The sequence below is a fragment of the Salmo salar genome, chromosome 01, assembly GCF_965601325.2.
Source record: "Salmo salar chromosome 01, fSalSal1, whole genome shotgun sequence".
Lineage (NCBI taxonomy): Eukaryota > Metazoa > Chordata > Actinopteri > Salmoniformes > Salmonidae > Salmo > Salmo salar.
In genome coordinates, this window is record NC_138291.1 from 19,431,202 (window position 1) to 19,452,500 (window position 21,299).

Sequence of the window (21,299 nt, forward strand, 5' to 3'; positions counted from 1 at the left end):
CCAGGCACGACTCCAACACCATCATTAAGTTTGCCGATGACACAACAGTGGTAGGCCTGATCACCAACAACGGGAGCCTATATGGAGGAGGTCAGAGACCTGGCTGTGCGCTGCCAGAATGTGTGGTGCCAGGATAACAACTTCTCCCTCAACGTGATCAAGACAAAGGAGATGATCGTGGACTACAGGAAAAGGAGGGCCGAGCATGCCCCATTCTCATCGACGGGGCTGTAGTGGAGCAGGTTAAGAGCTTCAAGTTCCTTGGTGTCCACATCACCAACAAACTATCATGGTCCAAACACACCAAGACAGTCATGAAGAGGGCACGAGACTGAAAAGATTTGGCATGGTTCCTCAGATCCTCAAAATGTTCTACAGCTGCACCATCGAGAGCATACTGACTCGTTGTGTTAGAAGTTCACCTAGGGGTCATGATTGGGGCTGTACAAATGTTTGATGTATTAGAATAATTGATTATGCTTATGTTGTATAAATAGAAGGGGAGGGGTTATAAAGACCCCTTCTTACATGTATAAGGTCCTAGACTACAGATGAACAATATATATATTCATTATAGAGGTTTAGAATTGTTCCACAGTTGTTTTGTAGTTCTCTCTCTCTCTCTTATAAAGAGACCCCTCTGGGAAATGTGTGACTGAGACAGAACTCTGCAGGGGAGTGTGGGAGATAAGAGACTAGTCAGACATTCCACAATATAAACTTTGGGGAGTGGACATTTATTGCCTAGCTTTTAGATAACACTGAAACTCTATGTTTGTATAGCTATGGATGCATGGGCTCAGGAGTAGAAGGTAATGACGTAGTCAGTGACATCATTAAGGCTGGACTTCGGTTTAATAAAACAACTTGAGACTTTTTCTATGGGGCAGAACTTACTCGGAAACATGCATGCTATGTTCCTGATTGTCAACTTCTGTCTGCAATTGTATTAATAAAGGTTTTTGAATTATTTAATTAAAGATATTGTCATAATGCTAATTTCACCAATGAGCCAATGATTGACAAGGATGAAAGGAATGAACCCTAACAGTTCCATCACTGCCTGGTATGGCAACTGCTCAGCCTCTGGCCGTAAGGCGCTACAGAGGGTAGTGCGTACGGCCCAGTACACCACTGGGGCCAAACTCCTGCTATCCAGGACCTCTATACCAGACGGTGTCAGAGGAAGGTCCTAAAAATTGTCCAAAACTCCAGCCACCCTAGTCATAGACTGTTCTCTCTGCTACCACACGGCAAGCGGTACCAGAGTGCAAAGTCTAGGTCCAAAAGGCTTCTTAACAGCTTCTACCCCGAAGCCATAAGACGCCTGAACAGCTTATCAAATGGCTACCCTTTGTGTTTTGAATGGAAAACACACAGATAACCCCACAAGTATGTGCGTGTGTGCACCCTTGGTAAATATATATATATTTTATTTTATTTATTTAACCTTTGTTTAACTAGGCAAGTCAGTTAAGAACAAAGTCTTATTTACAATGAATTCCTAGGAACAGTGGGTTAACTGCCATGTTCAGGGGCAGAACGACAGATTTTTACCTTGTCAGCTCGGGGATTCGATCTAGCAAACTTTCGGTTACTGGCCCAACACTCTAACCACTAGGCTACCTGCAAAATTAGAGTTAAATGGAAGAAGTTTAGAACCACCAAGACTCTTCGTAGAGCTGGTCACCCGGCCAAACTGAGCAATCGGCCAAGGTGACCAAGAACCCGATGGTCACTCAGACAAAGCTCAAGAATTCCTCTGTGGAGATGGGAGAACCTTCCAGAAGGACAACAATCTCTGCAGCACTCCACCAATCAGGCCTTTATGGTAGAGTGGCCAGACGGAAGTCACTCCTCAGTAAAAGGCTCATGTCAGCCCGCTTGGAGTTTGCCAAAAGGCACATAAAGACTCTCAGACCATGAGAAACAAGATTCTCTGGTCTGATGAAACCAAGATGGAACTCTTTGGCCTGAATGCCAAGCGTCACCTCTGGAGGAAACCTGTCACCATCACTACAGTGAAGCATGGTGGTGGCAGCATCATGCTGTGGGGATGTTTTTCAGTGGCAGGGACTGGGAGACTAGTCAGGATCGAGGCAAAGATAAACAGAGCAAAGTACAGAGAGATCCTTGATGAAAACCTGCTCCAGAGCGCTCAGGACCTCAGACTGAGGCAAAGGTTCACCTTTCAACAGGACAACGACCCTAAACACACAGCCAAGACAACGCAGGTGTGGCTTCGGGACAAGTCTCTGAATGTCCTTGAGAGGCCCAGCCAGAGCCCAAACTTGAACCCGATCGAACATCTCTGGAGAGACCTGAAAATAGCTGTGCAGCAAAGCTCCCCGTCCAACCTGACAGAGCTTGAGAAGATATGCATAGATGAATGGGAGAACCTCCCAAAATACAGGTGTTCCAAGCTTGTAGCGTCATACCCAAGAAGACTCAAGGCTGTAATCGCTGCCAAAGGTGCTTCAACAAAGTACTGAGTAAAGGGTCAGAATACTTATGTAAATGTGATATTCTTTGCAAAAATTTATAAAAACATGTTTTTCCTTTGTCATTATGGGGTATTGTGTGTAGATTGATGAGGGGGGAAAACAATTTAATCAATTTTAGTTTAAGGCTGGAATTTAACAAAAATGTGGAAAAAGTCAAGGGGTCTGAATACTTTCCGAATGCACTGTATATCTGGGGAAGGGTATAAAACAATTTCTAGAGTGTTGAAAGTTTCCAAGAGCATAGTGGTTTCCATCATTGGGAAATACCCAGACACCGCCTACAACTAGCTGTCCGACTAAACTGAGCAACCGGGCAAGGACCTTGGTCAGGGAAGTGACCTAGAATGCAATGACCACTCTGACAGAACTACAGTGTTCCTTGGCTGAGATGGGAGCACTTCACCAATCTGGGCTTTATGGGAGAGTGATCAGACGGAAGCCACTCCTCAGTAAAAGGCACATGACAGCACGTCAGGTGTTTGCAAAAAGACACCTGAAAGATGGATTAAACAAACGAACAGTCAGTAACACAATATAAAAAAAAATATATATACAGTGTGTGCAAATGAGGTAAGATTCGGGAGATAAGACAATAAATAGGCTGTAGTGGCGAAGTAATTACAATTTATCAATTAACACTGGAGTGATAGATGTGCAGACGATGAATGTGCCTGTCGAGATACTGGGGTGCAAAGGAGAAGAAAAAAAATAACAATATGGGGATGAGGTAGTTGAATGGGCTATTTACAGATGGGCTATGTACAGGTGCAATGATCTGTGAGCTGCTCTGACAGCTGACGCTTAAAGTTAATGAGGGAGATATGAGTCTCCAGCTTCGGTCATTTTTGCAATTTCTTCCAGTCATTGGCAGCAGAGAACTGGAAGGAAAGGCGGCCAAAGAAGGAATTAGCTTTGGGGGTGACCAATGAAATATACCTGCTGGAGTGCGTGCTACGGGTGGGTGCTGCTATGGTGATGTCACGTTCGTCATAATAATGATCGGACCAAGGCGCAGCGTGAGTAGTGTTCCACATAATGTATTAGAAAGTGAAACTTTAGAAAAACATACTAAACAAATAAAGAATAAACGAACCGTGACTACAATGCAACTACACATAAACAATATCCCATAACCCCCAAGTGAAAAACAAGCTACTTAAGTATGATCCCCAATTAGAGACAATGATTACCAGCTGCCTCTAATTGGGAATCATACAAATCAACCAAACATAGAAAAACTAAACTAGAACCCCACATATAAAATAATAAATAGAAAACCCCCCAGTCACGCCCTGACCTACTCAAACATAGAAAATAAGAGCTTTCTATGGTCAAGACGTGACAGTACCCCCCCCCCCCCCCCCCAAAGGTGCGGACTCCGACCACAAAACCTGAAACAAAAAAGAGAGGGTTAGGGGGGTTGTCTAGTGTCGGTGGCGGCTCTGGTGCAGGACGAAGAACCCTCTCCTCCTGCGGATCCGCCAGCATTGGAGGCGGCTCTGGTGCGGGCTGAAGAACACGCTCATCCTGTGGATCCAGCCATGGACCCAGGCTGAACACTGTGCCTGGACTGGGCACCAACGCAGAAGAAGACTCTGGCCTTGGAGCTGGAGGTCCCAAACCGTTGACCGTCTCAGGAGGTTCCGGACAATAGGCCGTCTCAGGAGGTTCTGGACCGTGGGCCGTCTCAGGAGGTTCCGTACCGTGGACCGTTTCTGGAGGTTCCGTACCGTGGGCCGTCTCAGGAGGTTCCGTACCGTGGACCGTTTCTGGAGGTTCTGTACCATGGACCGTCTCTGGAGGTTCCGGACCGTGGACCGTCTCTGGAGGTTCCGGACCGTGGACCGTCTCTGGAGGTTCCGGGCCGTGGACCGTCTCTGGAGGTTCCGGGCCGTGGACCGTCTCTGGAGGTTCCGGGCCATGGACCGTCTCAGGAGGTTCCGGGCTGTGGACCGTCTCAGGAGGTTCCGGACTGTGGGCCATCTCTGGAGGTTCCGGGCTGTGGACCGTCTCAGGAGGTTCCGGACTGTGGGCCGTCTCAGGAGGTTCCGGACTGTGGGCCGTCTCAGGAGGTTCCGGACTGTAGCCCGTCGTTGGAAGTTCCGGACTGTGGACCGTCGTTGGAGGTTCCGGGCTGTGGACCATCCCTGGAGGTTCCGGGCTGTGGACCGTCTCAGCAGGTTCCGGGCTGTGGACCGTCTCAGGAGGTTCCGGACTGTGGGCCGTTGTTGGAGGTTCCGGACTGTAGACCGTCGTTGGAGGTTCCGGACTGTGGACCGTCGTTGGACTGTGAAACGTCACCGGAAGCTCTGGCCTGGGAACTGTCGCCAGAAGCTCTGGACTGGGAACTGTCGCCGGAAGCTCTGGACTGGGAACTGTCGCTGGAAGCTCTGGACTGGGAACTGTCGCTGGAAGATCTGGACTAGGAACTGTCGCCGGAAGCTCTGGACTGGGTACTGTCGCCGGAAGCTCTGGACTGTGAAGGCGCACTGGAGGCCTGGTGCGTGGAGCCGGGACAGGTGGCCCCAGACTGGTGACACGCACCTCAGGGCGAGTGCGGGGAGCAGGCACAGGACGCACTGGGCTGTGGAGGCGCACTGGAGACCTGGTGCATAAAACTGGTGCAGGATATACTGGACCGTGGAGGCGCACTGGAGGTCTGGAGCATAGAGCTGGCACAACCCATCCTGGCTGGATGCTCACTTTAGCCCGGCAAGTGTGGGGCGCTGGCACAGGACGCACTGGGCTGTGAAGGCGCACTGGCGACACAGTGCGTAGAGCTGGCGCAGGATATCCTGGACCGAGGAGACGTACTGGAGACCAGGAACGCTGAGCCGGCACAACCCGTCCTGGCTGGATGCTCACTTTCGCACGGAAAGTGCGAGAAGCTGGCACTGAGCGCACCGGGCTGTGAATGCGCACTGGAGACACAGTGCGTATCACCGCATAACATGGTGCCTGAACGGTCACATGCTCCTTAAAGCGGGTGCGGGGAGTTGGCTCTGGTCTGAAACCTGGAGCCGCCAACCACCCCGTGTGCCCCCCCCCAAAAAAAAATTATTGGGGTTTCTGTGGCCTTCCTCCACGACTTCGTCGCTGTCCCTCCTTCGCTGCTTCTGCCTGCTTACATGGCAGGCTCTTATCTCCTGCCACTATTTCGTCCCAAGTCCAGGATATTCTCTCCCTAAGCTCCTCCACAGACCAGGATGCCATTATCTCCCGGGTACGCTGCTTGGTCCTTTGTAGATGGGATATTCTGTCAGTTTTGTCATGATAATGATTGGACCAAGGCGCAGCGTGAGTAGCGTTCCTCATAATTTATTAGAAAGTGAAACTTTAGAAAAAAATACAAAACAAATAAAGAATAAACGAACCGTGACTACAATGCAACTACACATAAACAATATCCCATAACCCCCAAGTGAAAAACAAGCTACTTAAGAATGATCCCCAATTAGAGACAACGATTACCAGCTGCCTCTAATTGGGAATCATACAAATCAACCAAACATAGAAAAACTAAACTAGAACCCCACATAGAAAATAATAATTAGAAGAAAAAAAACAGTCACGCCCTGACCTACACTAACATAGAAAATAAGAGCTTTCTATGGTCAGGACGTGACAGGTGATCAGTGAGCTGAGATAAGGCGGGGATTTACCTAGCAAAGACTTATAGATGACCTGGAGCTAGTTTGTTTGGCGACAAATATGAAGCGAGGGCCAGCCAACGAGAGCATACAGGTCGTAGTATATGGGGCTTTGGTGACAAAACGGATGGCACTGTGATAGACTGCATCCAATTTGTTGAGTAGAGTGTTGGAGGCTATTTTGTAAATGACGTCGCAAAGTCAAGGATCGGTAGGATAGTCAGTTTTACGAGGATATGTTTGGCAGCATGAGTGAAGGATGCTTTGTTGCGAAATAGGAAGCCGATTCTAGATTTAATTTTGGATTGGAGATGCTTAATGTTAGTCTGGAAGGAGAGTTTACAGTCTAACCAGTCAGAACCGTCCAGAGTAGTGATGCTGGACGGGCGGGCAGGTGCGGGCAGCAATCGGTTGAAGAGCATGCATTTAGTTTTACTTGCATTTAAGAGCAGTTGGAGGCCACGGAAGGAGAGTTCCATGTCAGGCTCTTATCTCCTGCCACTATTTCGTCCCAAGTCCAGGATATTCGCTCTCTAAGCTCCTCCACAGACCAGGATGCCATTATCTCCCGGGTACGCTGCTTGGTCCTTTGTAGATGGGATATTGGCATTGAAGCTCGTCTGGAGGTTAGTTAACACAGTGTCCAAAGAAGGGCCAGAAGTATACAGAATGGTGTCGTCTGCGTAGAGGTGGATCAGAGAATCACCAGCAGCAAGAGCGACATCATTGATGTGTACAGAGAAAAGAGTCGGCCCGAGATTTGAACCCTGTGGCACCCCCATAGAGACTGCCAGAGGTCCGGACAACAGGCCCTCCGATTTGACACACTGATCTCTGTCTGAGAAGGAGTTGGTGAACCAGGCAAGGCAGTCATTTGAGAAACCAAGGCTGTTGAGTCTGCCAATAAGAATGTGGTGATTGACAGAGTCGAAAGCCTTGACCAGGTCGATGAATACGGATGCACAGTATTTTATCAATGGCGGTTATGATATTGTTTAGGACCTTGAGCGTGGCTGAGGTGCATCCATGACCAGCTCTGAAACCAGATTGCATAGCGGAGAAGGTACGGTGGGATTCGAAATGGTCAGTGATCTGTTTGTTAACTTCGCTTTCGAAGACCTTAGAAAGGCAGGGTTGGATAGATATAGGTCTGTAACAGTTTGGGTCTAGAGTGTCTCCCCTTTGAAGAGGGGGATGACCGCGGCAGCTTTCCAATCTTTGGGGATCTCAGACGATACGAAAGAAAGGTCGAACAGGCTAGTAATAGGGGTTGCAACAATTGCGGCGGATCATTTTAGAAAGAGAGGGTCCAGATTATCTAGCCCAGCTGATTTGTAAGGGTCCAGATTTTGCAACTCTTTCAGAACATCAGCTATCTGGATTTGGGTGAAGGAGAAATGGGGGAGGCTTGGGCAAAATGCTGTGGGGGGTGCCGGCTGTTGACTCGGGTAGGGGTAGCCAGGTGGAAAGCATGGCCAGCTGTAGACAAATGCTTATTGAAATTCTCAATTATTGTGGATTTATCAGTGGTGACAGTGTTCCCTAGCCTCATTGCAGTGGGCAGCTGGGAGGAGGTGCTCTTATTTTCCATGGACTTAACAGTGTCCCAGAACCTTTTGGAGTTTGTGCTACAGGATGCAAATTTCTGTTTGAAAAAGCTAGCCTTTGCTTTCCTAACTGCCTGTGTATATTTGTTCCTAACTACCCTGAAAAGTTGCATATCGCGGGGGCTATTCGATGCTAGTGCGGTACGCCACAGGATGTTTTTATGCTGGTCGAGGGCAGTCAGGTCTGAAGTGAACCAAGGGCTATATCGGTTCTACATTTTCTGAATGGGGCATGCTTATTTAAGATGGTGAGGAAGGCACTTTTAAAGAATAACCAGGCATCCTCTACTGACGGAATGAGGTCAATATCCTTCCAGGATACCCGGGCCAGGTCGATTAGAAAGGCCTGCTCGCTGAAGTGTTTTAGGGAGCGTTTGACAGTGATGAGGGGTGGTCGTTTGACCGCAGACCCATTAAGGACGCAGGCAATGAGGCAGTGATCGCTGCGATCCTGGTTGAAGACAGCATAGGTGTATTTAGAGGGCAGGTTGGTCAGGATGATATCTATGAGGGTGCCCGTGTTTATGGATTTGGGGTTGTACCTGGTAGGTTCATTGATAATTTGTGTGAGATTGAGGGCATCTAGCTTAGATTGTAGGACGGCCGGGGTGTTAAGCATGTCCCAGTTTAGGTCACCTAATAGTACGAGCTCTGAAGATAGATGGGGGACAATCAATTCACATATGGTGTCCAGGACACAGCTGGGGGCAGAAGGTGGTCTATAAGATGCGGCAACGGTGAGAGACTTGTTTCTGGAAAGGTGGATTTTTAGAAGTAAAAGCTTGAATTGTTTGGCCACAGACCTAGATAGTTTGACAGAACTCTGCAGGCTATCTCTGCAGTAGATTGCAACTCCGTCCCCTTTGTCAGTTCTATCTTGTTGGAAAATGTTATAGTTAGGGATGGAAATGTCAGGATTTTTGGTGGCCTTCCTATGCCAGGATTCAGACACGGCTAGGACATCCGGGTTGGCAGAGTGTGCTAAAGCATTGAATAAAACAAACTTAGGAAGGAAGCTTCTGATGTTAACATGCATGAAACCAAGGCTTTTACGGTTACAGAAGTCAACAAATGAGAGCGCCTGGGGAATGGGAGTGGAGCTAGGCGCTGCAGGGCCTGAATTAACCTCTACATCACCAGAGGATCAGAGGAGGAGTAGGATAAGGATACGGCAAAAGGCTATAAGAACTGGTCGTCTAGTGCGTTCAGAACAGAGAGTAAAAGGAGCAGGTTTCTAGGCGCGGAAGAATAGATTCAAGGCATAATGTACAGACAAGGGTATGGTAGGATGTTGATACAGTGGAGGTAAACCTAGGCATTGAGTGACGATGAGAGTGGTTTTATCTTTAGAGACACAATTTAAACCAGGTAAGGTCACCGCATGTGTGGGAGGTGGAACAAAAGGGCTAGCTAAGGCACATTGAGCAGGGCTGGAGGCTCTACAGTGTAGTTAGACAATAATCACTAACCAAAACAGCAATGGACAAGGCATATTGACATTACGGAGAGGCATGCGTAGCCGAGGGATCATAGGGACCAGTGAGTAGCTAGGCGAGCTGGAGACACAGCGATTCAGACAGCTAGCGGGCCGGGGATAGCAGGCTAGCAGAAGGGCCTTAGGGGGACGTCGCGACGGAAGAGTCTTTTGTAGCCCCCTCGGGTGGTTACGTTGGCAGGGCTCCGTGTAGGCATTAAAAGGGTCCAGGCCAATTGGCAAAATAGGTATTGTAGCCCAAGAAATTGGCTGATGGACCTCTTCAGCTAACAGTCCGATATGCTCTAGACAGCTAGCGGGCCGCGGCTAGCAGGCTAGTGGGTGGGCCTTCAGGGGACGTCGCGACGGACGGGCCTGCAGCTAGCCGGGAGATGGACCAAGCACGAGGCTAGTTCCCGGTTAACTGGTGCTTGCTTCGGGACAGAAACGTTCTAGATATACTGTATATTGAGAATCGCCCTTAATTTTGACAAAATTAAGATATGATTTGAAGGCCATATCCTCCAACCCTAGTGTGTGTGTTTATCTGTGTATAGGTCTGAGAGCCTCTGTTGAGTGGTGAAGCTTCTGCTGTGTGTCAGTGAGACATGCAGCAGCAGGCTGAGCAGAAGAGATATTAGACATAAATATTGCATGTATCCTGTAGAGTTAGATCGAGGCCGGGCCGTGACGGCTGCTCTGCTCAGCTGCAGAATTTCCACAGTGACATTAAAATGGCCGAGATGGTCAGACATGTGTCAGCATGATGATCACTGGAGAGGTCGGAGCAGAGGCCCAAGACACACACACACACACTTGACATGCAAGTACACACCCATACACACACACACACACGGCACACACACACAAAGTATGCAGACACACGAATGCAAGTGGACACGCCTACTTTTCTTATTCTAATTCATTGGTAGTTTCAGCTTTGTGACACGGAGACAAGCAATAAACAGAGCGGAAGGAGAGGCAGAGAAAGAAAGACATGAGGAAGAGGGAGTGTCTCTCGACTGTAGGTAAATTAGGAAAAAAGAAGGAAGAAGAGAGAGAGCGAGAGAGGAAGAAAGAAAAGGAAAGAGCGCTTAAGGTGTGTGTCTGATCTGTACTGACAGTTAGTAGAGGCCACGGTCTCTGTTGGCAAAGCATGCTAAAGCAGCACATTTTCACCAGCGACAAAGGTTAACTGTGGCTCACGCACACACGGATACCGCGATCTTTCCAGGGGGAGCGTGAAATTGGCCATGGCATTCAGAATGGGGTTAGATAGAACCACGAACGAACACACTCTGGATTTTTGACATCTCTGTTAAGATAAATCCACACTCAGCTAGTTTCCTCTAGCAGTTTAACACAGAGACAGTCCTATACCTCCCCCATCTCTAGTGATTTCAATTAATACATGTGATTATCTCCATCTCACAGTCATCAGTTTAGCATTATCAATCAATACCTGTGATTACTCTGTCATAACTTATTGATTCGTAATTGATACACAGACATTATGTCAGGTCACTCTGATTATTACTTTTCTTATACAGCTTGGTTTGATTTTATGGGGGAAGCTCACCTCATCCACATTGATACCAAGGAAGCTATTTTTGGTCAGAAATCTAAACACACATCAGCTATTACATTTACATTTTGGTCATTCAGCAGACGCTCTTATCCAGAGCAACTTACAGTAGTGAATGCATACATTTCAGACATTTCATACATTTTTTTTCCCTATACTGGTCCCCCGTGGGAATCGAACCCACAACCCTGGCGTTGCAAACACCATGCTCTACCAACTGAGCCCCATGGGACCCTGTCACGGAGAAGTGAGGAAAGAGAGTGCCCAGGAATGATTCTGTGGCCATGAAATACCAACAATTTCAGAAATACCACAAAGCATCACCAGTGTTGATTTCAACATAAAGAATGTGTACTGCTATCCCAACCCGATGCAGCCCAACACTTCAGAATTCATAGAGAGAGAGAATGAATGCCCCCAAAAAACAAAAAACCTTTCTCTTTCATTTGCTATGCTAATGTGTGCTGCACACTTAACTATGAGAACGAGGGAGGAGGAGGAGAGGAGGGAGGAAGAAAGAAAGAGAGAGACGTAGAGAGGGATTTCTCTTGGAAGTGAGGAATGAAAAGCAGCTTTGATTTGTGAAGCGTTGAGGAACAAGGAGATCCAGGCAACGCATGCTAATGGAGGCCTGTTTTAACTGGCGAGGACGCCTGCCTGTGAATACACACCTCCCCAGACGGACCCGTGTTCGTTAGCGAGAGTGTATGCCTGTGTGCGTGCATGTGTGTGTGTGTGCGTGATGTCTCAGGAGAAGCCCCCCCCCCCCGCTGCTTCATCAGATCCACTTAATAATCACCCAACGGGAATGTCGGCCTGGGCCCTGTTCAAACACCTACACACGCAGATAAATAATTTATGTCTTTAAAATCATATTCATGTTTTAGACATGCAGATACATGTATGTTTTTGTAATGCTATGTGTAACTTTGTATAACTAAAGGAAAAGAGATCCCGATGAATATATTAGTGTGTTTAAGGAGCTTGCTGACACAGAAACAGACTGTCACCCAGGCTAGATAACGTAATCTCAGTGATACCGTGTGTGTGTGTGTGTGTGTGTGTGTGTGTGTGTGTGTGTGTGTGTGTGTGTGTGTGTGTGTGTGTGTGTGTGTGTGTGTGTGTGTGTGTGTGTGTGTGTGTGTGTGTGTGTGAGAGAGATTAATTATCTTATCTCTCCCAGGGATTCTTCATTCCCTGAGTGTAGTTTACTGTCTCCATGTTGGTTGGTGTACAGGTATTGTACTGCTCTGTATGGGCTGACAGGTATTGTACTGCTCTGTATGGGCTGACAGGTACTGTGCTGCTCTGTATGGGCTGACAGGTACTGTACTGCTCTGTATGGGCTGACAGGTACTGTACTGCTCTGTATGGGCTGACAGGTACTGTACTGTTCTGTATGGGCTGACAGGTACTGTACTTCCTATCTCTGTCTAGCCCGGATGTTACCTGGTAAGGAGATAGTGTGGAGAGACTTGGTGTGTGTTCCTCTTCTTTTCTCCAGAATTCTTGTGAGTCTGCAATCTGAGGGAAATATGTGTCTCTAATATGGTCATAAATTCAACATGACGTTAGGAAGTGCATCTCAGTTTCCAGCTCATTTTGTAGACAGTGTGCACATAGACTGTCTTTTCTTGAGAGCCAGGTCTGCCTACGGCCTCTCAATAGCAAGGCTATGCTCATAGAGTCTGTACATAGTCAAAGCTTTCCTTCATTTTGGGTCAGTCACAGTGGTCAGGCATTCTGCCACTATGTACTCTCTGTTTAGGGCCAAATAGCATTCTAGTTTGCTCAGTTTTTTTGTTAATTCTTTCCAATGTGTCAAGTAATTATCTTTTTGTTTTCTCATGATTTGGTTGGGTCTAATTGTGTTGCTGTCCTGGGGCTCTGTGGGGAGTGTTTGTGAACAGAGCCCCAGGACCAGCTTGTGTAGGGGATTCTTCTCCAGGTCCATCTCTCTGTAGGTGATGGCATTGTTATGAAAGGTTTGGGAATCGCTTCCTTTTAGGCTGTTGTAGAATTTAAAGTTATTTTCCTGGATTTTGCTAATTAGTGGGTATCGGCCTAATTCGGCTCTGCATGCATTATTTGGTGTTTTACATTGTACGCAGAAGATATTTTTGCAGAATTCTGCATGCAGTTTGGTGGTTGTCCCATTTTGTGAATTCTTGGTTGGTGAGCAGACCCCAGACCTCACAACCATAAAGGGCAATGGGTTCTATAACTGATTCAAGTATTTTTAGCCAGATCCTAATTGGTATATCGAATTTGATGTTATCTTTTGATTGCGTAGAAGGCCCTTCTTGCCTTGTCTCTCAGATCGCTCACAGCTTTGTGGAAGTTACCTGTGGTGCTGATGTTTAGGTATGTATAGTTTTTTGTGTGCTCGTAGGGCAACGATGTCAAGATGGAATTTGTATTTTTGGTCCTGGTGACTGGACCTTTCTAGGAACACCATTATTTTGTTCTTACTGAGATTTACTGTCAGGGCCCAGGTCTGACAGAATCTGTGCAGAAGATCTAGATGCTGCTGTAGGCCCTCCTTGGTTGGGGACAGAAACACCAGATCATCAGCAAACAGTAGACATTTGACTTCAGATTCTAGTAGGGTGAGGCTGGATGCTGCAGACTGTTCTAGTGCCCTCACCAATTCGTTGATATATATGTTGTAGAGGGTGGGGCTCTCTCTCTCTCTCTCTTTGCTGTTACCACATCTCCTACCATCTTTCTTTCTCTCTCTCTCTCTCCCTCTCTCTCTCCCTCACTCACTCTCTGTCTCTCTCTCTTTCTCTCTCTCTCTCTGGGTTAGTGATTCCCTGTGGACTTGAGGCCCTCCACTCAGCAGGACTTTCGGCCCCAATCTGCCTCAATATGTCTTCTTCACCCCCCCCATCTCTCTCTTCTTCCCCCTTTGTATCTCCCTCTCTATAAGCTATCCCTCCTTCTACCCACTCCCTCTCCTCGCCCCTCATTCCTCCCTCCCTCTCTCTCTCCTTCCTCCATCTCTCAGTGTGTCAGACAGTGGCGTAGCAGCACAGGTTTGTCTGTGTGTGAGTCACCAGGGAGCCCCGTGTTTTTAAATACATTTTTAATCATTCCATTTGATGCTCCTCTTGTCCACCATAATTTGTACTGACTGCTGAAAAGAATCAAAGACCATCAGCGCTTCAGCGCCAACACAAAAATACATTTTTCATTCCTTGTCTTTTTTCCTCTCCGCCTCACACCTCGACATGCTTGTTTTGACATAAAAGTGGCCTATTTTAACGATGCTGTTGTTGAAAGTCACTTTTAATTTCCCTACCTGATTTCCCTATGGTGTGTCTGTACATTTCAATGTGAATACAGGAGAGTGAGGAGTGGGGTTTTATATATTCACGACACAATGGCAACACAATGAATGACAGCCGATGGTGAATGTGTACTGTTTCTCTCTTTAAAAAAGGTGCATAAGGGGAATATGTTGTTTGTGCTCTATTCTACCTGTGTTGCTCTCTGTTGTCAACGCTTTCTTCACTTGTCTAACAGAGGTCCTCTGAGATGTCCGTTTTGTTTTAATAGAATAGAAAAAAAACACTTTATATTTACAGTTACTGTACATAAAACATACATTTGAGATTTTTTTTTGTTCTGTTTGTCTGTTAATTATTTATGTGTGTGTGTTACAGTGCCAGCGCTGTGCCCCACTCTACAATGACAAACCCTTCAGGTCAGGTGACCAGGTCCAAGCCTACAGCTGTCGACCATGTGACTGCCATGGCCACGCCCTTTCCTGTCACTATGACATCACAGCTGACGCCCACCCCACTGAACACTACAGAGGAGGGGGAGGGGTGTGTGACGACTGTATGCACAATACTACAGGTATATAACTATACTGAACAAAAATATAAACTCAACATGAAACAATTTCTACATTTTTTTATATAGTGTGTGATTGAATTCTAATGACTTAATAATGATCTCCCCATCTCCACATCTTCAATCCCTCTTTCCTCTTTGACCTCTACCACCTCACACACCTACGCCCACTCTATCACTCACCTCTACCCCTTAACCTCCACCCCTGCCTCTACCACCTCACACACCTACGCTCACCCTATCACTCACCTCTACCCCTTAACCTCCACCCCTGCCTCTACCACCTCACACACCTACGCTCACCCTATCACTCACCTCTACCCCTTAACCTCCACCCCTGCCTCTACCACCTCACACACCTACGCCCATCCTATCACTCACCTCGACCCCTTAACCTCCACCCCTGCCTCTACCACCTCACACACCTACGCCCACCCTATCACTCACCTCGACCCCTTAACCTCCACCCCTGCCTCTACCACCTCACACACCTATGCTCACCCTATCACTCTCCTCTACCCCTTAACCTCCACCCCTGCCTCTACCACCTCACACACCTACGCCCACCCAATCACTTACCTCTACCCCTTAACCTCCACCCCTGCCTCTACCACCTCACACACCTACGCCCACCCAATCACTTACCTCTCACCTCTACCCCTTACCCTCTACCCCCTCCTTTATCTCTCATCCTTTCATCCTCCCTCTCTCTCCCCTCTCCCCCCTCTCTCGCTGTCCTCCCCACCCTTTCTCTCTCACTCTCTCTCCCTCCCTCCTCTGTCCCCCCTCCCTCCCTCCCTCTATCTCCCATTCTCTCCCCCCGCCCCTCTCTCTCCTTCCAGGTCGTAGCTGTGAGTCTTGTGTTAGTCAGTTCTACAGGGAGGTGGTTGCTGACCCCAGGTCAGAGGTTGTGTGTCGACCATGTGACTGTCACACACCTGGCTCCATCAACGGTAGTCTGGAGTGTCACCCGGTAAGGACCTATTCTTTTTCCTTTTCTTCCTCCTTCCTCCTTCACCCTACCTGTATCCTCCTGTAGGTATAATCAACATCAGTCTGGTGTGTCACCAGATTCTTCCTCCTTCCTCCTTCACTCTACCTGTATCCTCCTGTAGGCATAACCAACATCAGTCTGGTGTGTCACCAGATTCTTCCTCCTCCCTCCTTCACTCTACCTGTATCCTCCTGTAGGCATAATCAACATCAGTCTGGTGTGTCACCAGATTCTTCCTCCTCCCTCCTTCACTCTACCTTTATCCTCCTGTAGGCATAATCAACATCAGTCTGGTGTGTCACCAGATTCTTCCTCCTCCCTCCTTCACTCTACCTTTATCCTCCTGTAGGCATAATCAACATCAGTCTGGAGTGTCACCAGATTCTTCCTCCTTCCTCCTTCACTCTACCTGTACCCTCCTGTAGGTATAATCAACGTCAGTCTGGTGTGTCACCAGATTCTTCCTCCTTCACTCTACCTGTACCCTCCTGTAGGCATAATCAACGTCAGTCTGGAGTGTCACCAGATTCTTCCTCCTTCACTCTACCTGTATCCTCCTGTAGGTATAATCAACGGCAGTCTGGTGTCACCAGATAGGCTTCCCTATCTTTCTTCTCGTCTTCTTCCTCCTTCTCCTCTTCCTCTTCCTCCTCCTCCCTCTTCTTTCTCCTCAGCCCTCCTTCTTTCTCTTCTTCCTCTCTCCCCTTCTAGTATTATCATACCTTAGTTTACCATAGACCAGGGCTATTAAATTCTAGTCCTACCTGGTTGTTAATTGCACACACCTGGTGCCCCAGGTCTGAATTAGTCCCTGATTGGAAGGAGAGAAGGAAAACCAGAAGTGTTTTGGCCCTCCAGGACCGGAATTGAACAGCCCTACCATAGAGCCTCCACGGATATGTTGGTTCTCCCAGAGCCATCTATCAGGTTATATAGCTGTGTGATGTGGGAGACTGAGAGTGAGTATGTAAAAGTGTCATCACTGCTCCTAGCCGTCTAGAGAGAAACCCCACATTCCCTCCCTTTCTTTAGCTAAATATCACGGTGGCCATTCTGGAGAGACAGGTGATGTCGACAGAGACAGTGGATGACAAATTCAAAATCAATCTGAGGGTCAGTCCCAAGGAGAATAGTAGCTGTTGTAATCTCTCCCAGTGAAGGATGACTCCCTCTATAGCTCCATAGATTCATGGCTTTCCCTCTAATATTTCCTCTCTCTTTCACTGCTTTGGTGGTGTCAGGTGCTCCTGGGAGTTTCCACCATATTTCTGATACTAGTCATTTTACTTTCAAATCAGTGTAGGGAAGTGAGCAAGTGCACACTTTGGGAGGATGGAGAGATAATTTGGGACATAGCCGTTGTCTACGGTCCAATGCTGAGCTCGATTGGTTTGGTTTGTATGTCATGTTCGTTTGGTGAAATACGGAGCCAACTAACCAAACACTTAACCAAACACACAAACAAACAAACAATGCAAGCACTTCTCAGCACACACACACACACACACACACACACACACACACACACACACACACACACACACACACACACACACACACACACACACACACACACACACACACACACACTGCCCCTCAGTCTCTCAGGTGCTACAGTGAGGGAAAAAAGTATTTGATCCCCTGCTGATTTTGTACGTTTGCCCACTGACAAAGAAATGATCAGTCTATAATTTTAATGGTAGGTTTATTTGAACAGTGAGGGACAGAATAACAAAAAAATCCAGAAAAACGCATGTCAAAAATGATTTGCATTTTAATGAGGGAAATAAGTATTTGACCCCTCTGCTAAACATGACTTAGTACTTGGTGGCAAAACCCTTGTTGGCAATCACAGAGGTCAGACGTTTCTTGTAGTTGGCCACCAGGTTTGCACACATCTCAGAGGGATTTTGTCCCAATCCTCTTTGCAGATCTTCTCCAAGTCATTAAGGTTTCGAGGCTGACGTTTGGCAACTCGAACCTTCAGCTCCCTCCACAGATTTTCTATGAGATTAAGGTCTGGAGACTGGCTAGGCCACTCCAGGACCTTAATGTGCTTCTTCTTAAGCCACTCCTTTGTTGCCTTGGCCGTGTGTTTTGGGTCATTGTCATGCTGGAATACCCATCCACGACCCATTTTCAATGCCCTGGCTGAGGGAAGGAGGTTCTCAACCAAGATTTGATGGTACATGGCCCTGTCCATCGTCCCTTTGATGCGGTGAAGTTGTCCTGTCCCCTTAGCAGAAAAACACCCCCAAAGCATAATGTTTCCACCTCCATGTTTGACGGTGGGGATGGTGTTCTTGGGGTCATAGGCAGCATTCCTCCTCCTCCAAACACGGCGAGTTGAGTTGATGCCAAAGAGCTCCATTTTGGTCTCATCTGACCACAACACTTTCACCCAGTTGTCCTCTGAATCATTCAGATGTTCATTGGCAAACTTCAGACGGGCATGTATATGTGCTTTCTTGAGCAGGGGGACCTTGCGGGCGCTGCAGGATTTCAGTCCTTCACGGCGTAGTGTGTTAGCAATTGTTTTCTTGGTGACTATGGTCCCAGCTGCCTTGAGATCATTGACAACATCCTCCCGTGTAGTTCTGGGCTGATTCCTCACCGTTCTCATGATCATTGCAACTCCACGAGGTGAGATCTTGCATGGAGCCCCAGGCCGAGGGAGATTGACAGTTCTTTTGTGTTTCTTCCATTTGCGAATAATCACACCAACTGTTGTCACCTTCTCACCAAGCTGCTTGGCGATGGTCTTGTAGCCCATTCCAGCCTTGTGTAGGTCTACATTCTTGTCCCTGACATCCTTGGAGAGCTCTTTGGAGAGCTCTTTGGTCTTGGCCATAGTGGAGAGTTTGGAATCTGATTGATTGATTGCTTCTGTGGACAGGTGTCTTTTATACAGGTAACAAACTGAGATTAGGAGCAGTCCCTTTAAGAGTGTGCTCATAATCTCAGCTCGTTACCTGTATAAAAGACACCTGGGAGCCAGAAATCTTTCTGATTGAGAGGGGGTCAAATACTTATTTCCCTCATTAAAATGCAAATCAATTTATAACATTTTTGACATGCGTTTTTCTGGATTTTTTTGTAATTCTGTCTCTCTGTCACTGTCACTGTTCAAATAAACCTACCATTAAAATTATAGACTGATCATTTCTTTCTCAGTGGGCAAACGTACAAAATCAGCAGGGGATCAAATACTTTTTTCCCTCACTGTATGACCTCTTTACCCTACCCTCCTCATCCTTCTCTCCTCCTTCCTCATTCAAAATAATTGAGAAGCCTCGGTGAGTCCGAGCTGACCATCCGTGACACGCTCTCACAATGCACTGCTGCACAAGTGGACTAATTGGTAACATGTCTCTCCATCTCTTCCTCTCCTCGCTCCTCTCTTCCCTTCTCTCCGCCCCTACTCATCTCTCCCTCCTCTCTCTCTCTCTCTCTCTCTCTCTCTCTCTCTCTCTCTCTCTCTCTCCCGCACTCCTCTCATTCCCTCTCTCTCTTTTTCTCTCTTCCCCCTCCCCCTACCTCCCCCTCTCCCTTTCTAGGTGGGGGGCCAGTGTAAGTGTAAGAGGCGTGTGTCTGGCAGGCGGTGTGATGCGTGTCAGGTTGGATTCTACTCTCTGCAGCCGTGGGGCCCCGAGGGCTGTCTGCCGTGCGGCTGCAGCGCTGCAGGCACCCGGGGAGACGACGGCACCTGTCACCAGCAGTCAGGACAGTGCCAGTGCAAGACACACGTAATCGGTAGGTAGCAAGTTAGCACTTCTGGGTGATGGCTCTGGTCATAGGAGCACATGGGAGGCCTCTCTCTTTCTCTCTGCCTTGCTGTTATTTCTACACACATCACTCTCTCTCTCTCTCTCTCTCTCTCTCTTTTCTCTCTTTTTTTCTCTCTCTCTCTCTTCTCTCTCACTCTCTTTTCTCTCTTCTCTCTCACTCTCTTTTCTCTCTCTCTTTCTCTCTTCTCTCTCACTCTCTTCTCTGTCTCGTTCACTTCTCCCTCTCTATCTCTCTCTTGCTTCATCCTCTTCTCTATCTTTCTGCTCTCACTACCTTCCTCTCCTTATCTTTTGTTCCCCCTTCTATCTCTCTTTCCCAAAGGATAATGAGAGAGTAGATTTAGTTGATTAAAGAGTGAAGAGGAGAGAAAAAACAACATTTGTTCATTTTTTTCATTCTAGAAGATATTTAGTTATATCATAATGTACTCATTTGCAAGAAACACTAAACATAAACATGAATTGTTTGTATTTATAATATGGTAAAGTGACTAACACATAGACTAACCTGTATGTAAGTGGTATGATTAGGTTGTTGAGCACTCAGCACATTCTTGGCCAATCTGTCTGTTTCTTTCTTCTCCCAAAACACACACTACACACAGCCCTTCTTTTCATGACATCACCACTAGCGGCAGCCAAGGTTTTCCTCCTTCTTGTGGACGTTCCTTCCTCGCTCCTTTGTGATGAATCTGCTCCGTTTCTCCCCTGAGTGTCTTTCAAGAATCTCGTATGAAATGCAAAACCAATCCTACTCAACACACCATGTTTATTGCTAAGCCAGGATATCAGCGTCCACCTCATTTTAATTCTCTAATTCAATGACAAGTGGATTAGAACAAACTGTCCCGGGCCCCGCCTCCTTTTCACTCTACTTACAATGCCCCACTCTTTATCATTTATTTTGCTCCCATAGGTATTTTTCAGAAATTAGATTTGATTACGGCAATGTATTACCAGCTGGGTGTTTGAGGGGCGCAGTGGCTTCATAAGTGCATTGTGTACATAATAGTATTTGAAATGATGATATACTGTTGGCTGATGGGATGTGGGGGGGACATGCCCCAATACATGCAAACTGTAGAGATACACGCGTGTGTGGGCTCACGCATATACACACCAAAACACACACACTAACACCCACTCCCACTTACCTAGGATTTAATGGGAAACAGCAGAGCTGACCCAGATAGTAGATGTCATTACTCTTATTTAATAGATAGAAGAATGTAAAACCACTTTATTAATACACACACTCTGTCACTGTCCTGGTTACTGTTGTTTAGCTGGATGTTAATGGCTGCAGTACAGCAGCCCTGTAGAAACAGTGGTGTACATCACTGTCCTGGTTACTGTTGTTTAGCTGGATGTTAATGGCTGCAGTACAGCAGCCCTGTAGAAACAGTGGTGTACATCACTGTCCTGGTTACTGTTGTTTAGCTGGATGTTAATGGCTGCAGTACAGCAGGCCTGTAGAAACAGTGGTGTACATCACTGTCCTGGTTACTGTTGTTTAGCTGGATGTTAATGGCTGCAGTACAGCAGGCCTGTAGAAACAGTGGTGTACATCACTGTCCTGGTTACTGTTGTTTAGCTGGATGTTAATGGCTGCAGTACAGCAGGCCTGTAGAAACAGTGGTGTACATCACTGTCCTGGTTACTGTTGTTTAGCTGGATGTTAATGGCTGCAGTACAGCAGGCCTGTAGAAACAGTGGTGTACATCACTGCAATGAACAGAATCCAAACTGTGTTGCATGTAACAAATAGAACACTAGAAAACTATTACAGGAATCATGTTGTGACTGCCTGATCGTTCTCCAGTTCATTTGGCTTCA

General features: G+C 47.2%; 1 protein-coding gene across 1 annotated transcript in view; it reads left to right on the forward strand.

The window, feature by feature from the left end:
- The window catches only part of ush2a (Usher syndrome 2A (autosomal recessive, mild)), a 477,069-nt gene that overhangs the window by 104,589 nt on the left and 351,181 nt on the right, over positions 1 to 21,299 (forward strand). The window contains 3 exon segments of the mRNA XM_082957499.1: positions 14,489 to 14,684; positions 15,524 to 15,654; positions 19,233 to 19,428. Of these exon segments, the coding sequence (XP_082813625.1) occupies positions 14,489 to 14,684; positions 15,524 to 15,654; positions 19,233 to 19,428 (523 nt within the window).